This window comes from Cebidichthys violaceus, unplaced genomic scaffold (genome assembly GCF_023349555.1).
Source record: "Cebidichthys violaceus isolate CVI_PGR_0920_01 unplaced genomic scaffold, fCebVio1.0.p SCAF_15, whole genome shotgun sequence".
In the NCBI taxonomy this organism is placed as follows: domain Eukaryota; kingdom Metazoa; phylum Chordata; class Actinopteri; order Perciformes; family Stichaeidae; genus Cebidichthys; species Cebidichthys violaceus.
The window spans coordinates 13,281,989-13,290,783 of NW_027176318.1; the positions used below are offsets into that span (position 1 = coordinate 13,281,989).

Below are 8,795 nucleotides of genomic sequence, written 5' to 3' on the forward strand. Positions count from 1 at the left end.
CTAATTGAGATTTGGGAAGACACGTCATCAATAGAAGGAAACGAAGATTCCTCACCGAGACAATTCATTACTTCTTAATATATATTGTTTTATCTCCATACGTGTTGCATAGTGGCATGTATAGGTTATTAATATGTGATGATAATGTCGCCAGTTAATTCTTTATCTATTCTTACTATATTTATAGTTAAACTGAGTGGCTCTGTGTGTGTGTGTGTGTGTGTGTGTGTGTGTGTGTGTGTGTGTGTGTGTGTGTGTGTGTTTCTCTGCTGCAGCAGCACCACTGATCACATCAGCCTATCGGTCTGTCTGAGCTTTGCAAGAACCTGATAACTCTCCTCAACGACACTTGTGGTTCCAAACACAATAGTTATACATCTATCTTTAAACATGTCAGATTTAGAAATAATACGTTTGATTTTTTTTTATTTAGTGGGAGATCCAACTGAAAACATGCAAATAACCAAAGCAAACTCTTTTTTTAATCAAAATCCACAAGAAGCCAAACAACCATCGTTTAATTGTTTAACAGTTTTATTACTTTTTTATTAAGATTCTAGTCCACGTTTGTTCATAATTTATACTGATCTCGTTTGCATTCCGTCGATGATCCAACAAGTAACAACTGTGCGTATTTATATGCTGTAATAACTTTACATATTATGACTATTTGAGGCCTATCTACCTTGCACTGTTCCAATTGTGCGTCGTAGTGCTTTATTCATGTATTTCCGGAGCCGTTCGTGACGCCGTAGCTGTAACCAACGCTCAGTTTGAAGGTGACACATATGCTGCATGCTGTCGCGTAATTCCGTTACTTCATGACACGACACGTAAGTTAAACCCGTTAGATGAGAGGTGAGAACGCGCTCGGCAGGCATTTTACGCATGGAATACTATACAGCTCGTCTGCAGCTTGCTGGTGAGAACTCTTCACCACCGCAGAGAGAGAGAGAGAGTGGGGGGGGGGGGGGGGGGGGGGGGGGGGATAGAGAGAGAGAGAGAGAGAGAGAGAGAGAGAGAGAGAGAGAGAGAGAGAGAGAGAGAGAGAGAGAGAGAGATCCTCATTGATCCACAGTGTTGCGACGCTGCGGCGCATCTAAACTCCTCCCGGTCATTGCGCGGACATCATGTGGCTAACACCAGCCCGACACACACACCGCTCACAGGGGACCCTATATAAGGTCTGCAGCTGTCAGGTGGACGACACTGGCTGCTTTGGGGACGACTCGCTTTAGGGAATTACAGCTCTAGATTACCCGTACATCCAAACTCTATCACAATGTCTCATGCTTGGGGATACGCAGCTAACAACGGTGAGGCGCTCATTGCACGTACAGGCTATAATGCTATAATTACAACCTGTCATACCAGCGGGAACAGAATGAATGGGAACAACGGGGAATGCACCGGTCACTGCAGAGATTTTTAATTCTGCACATTTTGAGGGGGCCTTTTACGCGCGTTTTTCTGCGCATCACCATCCCCAAATATGTGCCATTAAAAACTCATATTTCAAGGCAAATACTAATAATAACAAATGTATAATTATATCATTTTTAGGACCCGACAAATGGGCCGATAACTTCCCCAATGCCAATGGACCCCGCCAGTCTCCCATTGACATCGTACCTGGCGCATCAGCGTACGACGCGGGGCTGAAGCCGCTCAAGCTGAAGTACGACCCCTCCAACTGCCTTGAGATCCTCAACAACGGACATTCCTTCCAAGTGACCTTCGCCGATGACACCGACAGCTCAAGTTAGTGTGTGCCATTAATACTGTATGAGTAGTGGCCGCTCAGTGGAGCCCGCACTTGATATCAACGCTCCTCAATCTGATTAAGGGAGTGTGCAATTGTAATGCTTCGTCTCAACCTGGAGAAAACGCAACATTTTACTGCATTTTACTGCGATTATTATTGTGATGTTTTTAGATGTAATAGAGGAGCTGCACGGTGATTGGTTTTGCAAACAAAGACAATCAATGATGATTTATGGGATGCAGTAACCTGCAAAATGCGGCATTCAGGTTTAATGCGCTTCTGTGTGTTAACAGCATCCCTCCTGTAGTCTCCACCTTAAAGACTATAGAAGTCAAGCATGTTCATATTCTGTTAATATTCATATGGATGCATGGTTAATGCGCCCCAGTTTCCACAAGCGCCTACAGCGATTTCACATTAGTGATCAAACAGAGGAAGATAGATTTTTATTTGTATTTCTTTCTTTATTTTGTGGTTTTTGCAACATGCATTTTTTTTTTTTAAATAAAAAAGATAAATGTTGGTGATTAGGCTCCAGGGGCTCCATTCAAAAGCCGAGCACAAAGCATGCAGATACTAATTGAATTGGTAATGTAACCCCGAGCAAGCCTTTCCCACGCTGACTCTTTTCTGCAGCTAGTGTGGTCAAAAGAGCAAAAGCGAATGTTACTCTTCAAACAAACCGTGGCTCTGTAGACTGTTAATGCGCTAAATGTGCGTGGGAGTGAGCATGTAAAGACTCGGGGTTGTTTCCCCCCTTCTGACATAAAATGGAGCATTGTCTCATTTCTCCACTTCGTTAATTGCATTTCTATTTCATTTCAGAAAGAGAATAGAAAAGGGGTTTTAGATTTGGATGATTTTGGATTGGTTGTCCTTTAGCTGATCTGATAAAGGATAATGAAGAATATTGTTACATAACCAACACAATCATGGATTATTTCTAGTGGACGTGCATCAAGATGAAAAACACAAAAGCAATCTTTTGCTAAGAATAAGAGCTAGCTGAGTTAGAGCCTCTTAATTGTCCTTTGGTATTTCACTGTGCTTATTCACCCTGCCCTGCTAAACAAAGGACAAGCTAAGCCTGCGTGTCATCGTCATGTCATGCATCATGTGTGTGCTCAGTGGAAAAGATGAATCCACAGACTCTTTATTTATATTTTCCTGGAACTTTAAACTCCGGCACAATCTGAAATATCTCGATGATTAGTTTTGCACCTTCTCATCATCTGAGAAACAAATATCTTGTTTGGAGAAGGCAGTGTGTGTGTGTGTGTGTGTGTGTGTGTGTGTGTGTGTGTGTGTGTGTGTGTGTGTGTGTGTGTGTGTGCGTGCGTGCGTGCGTGCGTGCGTGCGTGCGTGTGTGTGTGTCAGCTTTTCGTAACAAAGGACCAGCAATAGAACAATATACAGGAGCATCTGCTACTTCGTATGCTGCAAATAGATACATTCTGTAACATTGGGAGGAGGTTTGACGTGAACAATACCTGGACATCATTTAGGGCTGAATGTATTTGACCGGAGCTTACACAACAGGAACTGAGACTGCTTTCATGAAATCGGAAGTCTGCCACGGTGACACGAGTGTTTACGTTTTATATATATACTGTGCAGTACATGTCCTATTCATCTTTTGAACTTGCTCTTCATGTTTTCATATTTTCTGTTCAGAAAGTATAAATATAACAAAGGGTCATCAATGAGGCACGACTCAGGTTCAGTGTGGGATGAACTGACGGATGATGTGTGTTTTGTCCTGCAGCTCTGAAAGAAGGCCCCATCTCAGGCATCTACAGGCTCAAGCAGTTTCATTTCCACTGGGGAGCATCTGACGACAAAGGCTCCGAACATACCGTGGCCGGGACCAAGTATCCTGCTGAGGTACGGATCCACAGAGGAGTTATGATCATAGTAATACTCAGACAGTTTCAGGTTAACAAGGAGAATCGAAGGCAGATCAGATTGTAGGTTGTTAAATAAAAAATAATTCTCTGACTCTAAAGTTTTTATTTTTATTTATTTATTTTTATTTTATTATTTGTATTATTATTTTTTTTATTACATTTTTAATTTAAATTTTTAATTTTAATTTTTAATTTTTAATTTTTAATTTTTCTTGTTGTTTGCTAGAACTCAACATTGCATTTTTATCCCCGGCACTATGTTGATCAAAAAACATCTTTTAAAGCAAAATAAACATCCAATCTGCTTTCCAGGTCAACAGATAAAATGAAATCAATGAATTGCACTAAAAGATCAGAAATGACAGGATTTCCACTGTTCCACTGAATAAGACTACTTTTGAGGGGATTTGTTTTTGTATTTATCTCTTTCATTTATTCCCAGCTTCATCTGGTCCACTGGAACACAAAATACGCGAGCTTTGGTGAGGCTGCTAGCAAGCCTGATGGACTCGCTGTTGTTGGAGTTTTCCTGAAGGTCAGTAGCAACGATTAGAGCATGTTGTTCACTTCTACTGTAGTATGTATGTATGTATGTATAATACTGTTAGCTAATGATCATATTCTTAACTGTATGTGTATTCTTGTGTTTTTCAGATTGGTGGTGCAAATGCCAGTCTCCAGAAGGTTCTTGACACCTTCAGTGACATCAAGGCCAAAGTATGTGTCTATAAAAAAAATGTTATGCTCCTGCATTTTATGATTTAAGACAATTTCACTGACGTGTTCTTCACTTTCTTTATTGTTTTCAGGGCAAGCAGACCACCTTCGCCGGCTTCGACCCTTCCACCTTGCTCCCCGCTTGCCTCGACTACTGGACCTACGACGGCTCCCTGACCACGCCCCCTCTGCTGGAGAGCGTTACCTGGATTGTCTGCAAAGAGCCAATCAGCGTCAGCGCCGAGCAGGTATGTGGCTGCAGCTCACAGAGCCCATTCAGCGGTAGCAGAAGCCTTGGCTGCGTGCCCCGCGGTCTAGAATAGCCCCGTCTGCAAATCCTCTCTTACACTTCGATCTAAATCAAGGGCTTAATTGTTCAGATTAGCTGAGCGGCTGAAACGAGAAGAAGAACCCCCTCTGTAACGGGAGGAAAGGCAATATGGCACTTTCAAAATGAGACCACCAAGAGAACGACGGCAAACGAAAGTTCACACAGATGCTGTTTCTCTACCACAGTGTTTCTGTTTCAGTACGTGGGAGTCAACAAGAAATGATCACCCCACACATGCATCATTCTGTACTTCAGCTGCAGTCAATGGGTGATTTCATCCTGAGTACCCACAGTACACATCACCTACATTTGCTAAGTGTTTACTCCCAAAATGACCCCTAATCCAAGCACTTGAAATGACTATTTGACTTCCAACCACGCCGTTAATCTAAACTAACAGCCTCTTCTGGGCAGGTTTGTCCTCGCGGTTGGCGTCTTTAGAGCCGAGCGAGAATGAACACCGCCTGCTCAAATGTTTATTTCATGGCGGCGAGTAGGTGTCTCAAGGGTAAACATGTGAGACGTGTTGACACAACCTTTAGACTGGGTGCCATATAAGGCAGGTCAAGCAGATAATGACAAAGGAGTCATTCATACAAAGTAATACATGTCATTAGTTAATGGTTTCTCATCAAGTAATACAACATTAATACATTAATAGTTACCCAATGTGTACATCATGTGGCTGAAGCAGTGTAATGACAACAGACTGATTCATTAGCCGGAGTTAACGATGAATCCCTTAAAATAGGTCACCTGACACCCTGCTGTAGCAGCTGACTGCTTCCTCTTGCCCTGTCTGACTTTGGACTCTTTTAGGAATACGCTTCTTTGTTTTCTTGCGAGTTCGGTAAGAGGATCGATACCTCTTTCATGTCTGTGAGGTAAATATGAAGCTTACGCCAGCAGCCAGTTATTTTATCTGAGAATAAAGATTAGAAACAGCTGTTCCTTTGTTGGAAATAGATTTTTTTTTTCGTATGAAACACCTCCTGCTGGGAATGCACCATCATATTAAGTAACATTTTGAATTTGGGGATTTTTACCTGAATAATTTAACATTTTGCCAAATACGCTTATTTACTTTCTTGCCGAGAGTTAGATGTGAATGTTGATTCCACTTTCTACAGTCAGGAGCGTGCTAGCTTAAGCTTAGCATAACGACTACAAACAGTAGAAAACCACAATTTGTAGTTTTTACACTTTTGTTTTTGTACAAATTAAACAAATGAGATACAACTTTTTGAATTGGTGAGTTTTGGAGGAGCTTTATGCTAAGCTAAGCTAACCGACTGCTAGCTATGTCTTCATTATTTAGCGCATCGTCATGAGTGGTATCAATCTTCTCATCTAACTCTCGGCAAGAAGGTAAAAAAAAAAAAAAAAAAAAAAAAAAAAAAAAAACCTGGTTCCCACAACGTCAAACTTCTCCTTAAGCATCAACAATACAGCTGCATGGGGCACGACTCTGAATTGAAGTCGATGACTCGACGGTGAGACTAGTTTGCTGAGTGACAGTCACAGCGGGTCAGCAGGAATGACTAACGGGACCGTCTTCTCCCTTTTCACAGATGGCCAAATTCCGCAGCCTGCTCTTCTCTGCTGAGGGCGAGACCGAGTGCTGCATGATGGACAACTACCGGCCTCCCCAGCCGCTCAAGGGTCGCTCTGTCCGTGCTTCCTTTAAGTAATACCCCTTCCCCTCCTCTTTTTGCCCTTTCGGCCCTGTTGCCCTCTCCCTTCCCCCTCCCGTTAATCAACTCTTAACTCTTTTGCAGTGAGCCACGAAGCACGCATATCTCTCTCCGTCCAATTTTTTAAGGAAATTACATTTCTGTGGCCCATTGCTTTAAACGCCGGCCATTCTAACTGCAACATGAAGCACTTGAAGGATTTGCAAGTTTCTATAAGTTATGAGCCAGCAAAGATTCCCTGTCATAATTTATTCTAAAAGACAAACGCTTCACGATGGCTGCGACACATTTACTAGGATTCAGCATCTGGTGCCAATGTTTTGTCAGGGATGCATCACCGGTGTTCGGAGGTCTTCTTTTGTGTCAACAAAGACCCCGAGGACGAAAAAAATTAAGATGAGCTGTAGTCAAAATGGTGCCAGCAGAACGCACAAGCTAGTCGCAGTGGGCAGAGGGGGGGAGGATGAGACTACATCACCATCTGTGAGGAGGGCAAGGTGCAGATAAAAGAGACACACACACACACACACACACACACACACACACTGGACACATACACTCCCGTTGCCAGTCTGTCTGTAATCTCTATCTGACTGCCAGCCTCTGCATCACAGCAGCTTAATGAAACGCTGCAGCCGCCTCCATCACAAACGATTGACTCAGAAAATCCCCCTCTGGCACACACACACACACACACACACACACACACCATGGCACGCTCAGCCTCGTGCAGACATGATGCCTATAGGCGCTGACCTGCTTATTGATTTGAATGCAGTGCAGAGCAGCAAAGGACACGAGGATGGGCTGCTACTACTGTTAGATACCGAACATCACGACGGCTCATTGCTCTTATTTTGCAGCCTCATTTTTAAAATCGTTCATGTGTTTGTCATCCTGTGTTGTGTTTTTATTAGCATTGTGTCTTTTTTTTTTTTTTTTTAACCAGACCGCTTATGCAAAATAAGTCTTAAGTGATTCCTAAATTATGTTTTGTAACCAAAAGCTCGTCTGCATTTTGATGCCCTGGTAAAAAATAGCAATAGAGAGGAATGATCCTGCTTTTCTATATGAAATGTGTGTTGTTCTGAAACCCCAGCGAGTGCTAAAGCTTAAAACGCACAGTCGCCTTGTGGGCGAAGCCATAGTGGCTGATGCACAAAGCCAAGGAATAAATTACCCTGCCAAGGAAGACGAGGAAGAAAAGAAGCTGCCAATGGATCAGATTATAGTCAGCCTGCTGTCAGGGTCTGTATAGGAGGAGAACTAACAAAAGACCATGAGAGGTCCTGAAGACCTCTGGTGTTAGCCCTGTATGCATTCATGAAACAATAAAGAAAGATTGTAATTCACATAAAAGGAGGAAAAAAATGCCTTATGCCAATCTTTGTCCCATGAGTATGTGTTGTTGTCATTCTATTTCTGAAGTGGACGTTTTGCTAGTGAAATAAATATATTTTATGACTTTTATGATTGTGTTTTGCTTCTTTCTGTGCAATTCAGCAAATCCTCCATACTACCTGTTTGAGTCAATCAGACCAAGTCATGTTTGGCATGCAGACTGTCAGCTGTTGTGTCAACACCTGAAACCCAACAGGACTGGAATTACACAATCTCAAATGACATGTTGGTGACAAACAAATCTGTAAAATGACTATTCCATGTATGCCATATCTAAATATTATCACTTCTGGGCTGTTTTATCAATTATTTCTCAGGAAAGTGTTTAGGTTGTGCTGTCTGGTGAAATTATCCATCACACAAAAATAGACCAAAGACAGGAGGAAATGCGTATCTTTCTCCATCAAAATGACTGACAGAGGGTCACTGATAGTGTGTGCTACTTTAAATTAGGACCCATGGCAAACATTTTATCCATCTATTCCATTTTATCTATTAAAACTGCAAAGACTGCAAATGGGTGCTTTTGACTGAGGTCCCCTGAAACCCAATACATTTATATTTAAAATGAAGTAAAAACAGAAACAGAATGATATGAAGTCATTAGGAACCAATTGACTGACAAAGTCATGAAAATTTGGAAAGATGAAATGAAACACCTGTATGTCGCTGGTGCCTTCAGGGACCCCGGTTAATGTGATGAGAGTAAAATGTCTCTAAATGTCTCTAAAGATAGATAAAGTTAAACTTCCTGGACGTGCATCTTGTGGTGATCATGTTGTGGCACTGAAGTCATTACTAATAAAGAAATTAGATGTTATCAAACTTCCTGTGCAACTTTGCCAACATCCACACAGTATCTGTGGCTGTGAGTGCAACATGCAGGGGTGAAGGAAGAACTGATCCCCTCTTAAAGGAATTCTTTCACAATGTGGAAATGAGTATTTTGGATGTTTTCTTTCCATTAGTCTGAAATAACA

General features: G+C 42.0%; 1 protein-coding gene across 1 annotated transcript; it reads left to right on the plus strand.

The window, feature by feature from the left end:
• Positions 1-1,148: 1,148 nt before the first annotated feature.
• LOC137871986 (carbonic anhydrase 1) lies at positions 1,149-7,884 on the plus strand. Its single transcript, XM_068710142.1, has 7 exons — positions 1,149-1,316; positions 1,564-1,761; positions 3,531-3,649; positions 4,115-4,207; positions 4,327-4,389; positions 4,482-4,637; positions 6,292-7,884. Exons 1-7 carry the CDS (start codon positions 1,283-1,285, stop codon positions 6,409-6,411), a joined length of 783 nt encoding a protein of 260 aa, XP_068566243.1. The 5' UTR covers positions 1,149-1,282; the 3' UTR covers positions 6,412-7,884.
• The last annotated feature ends 911 nt before the right edge of the window (positions 7,885-8,795 follow it).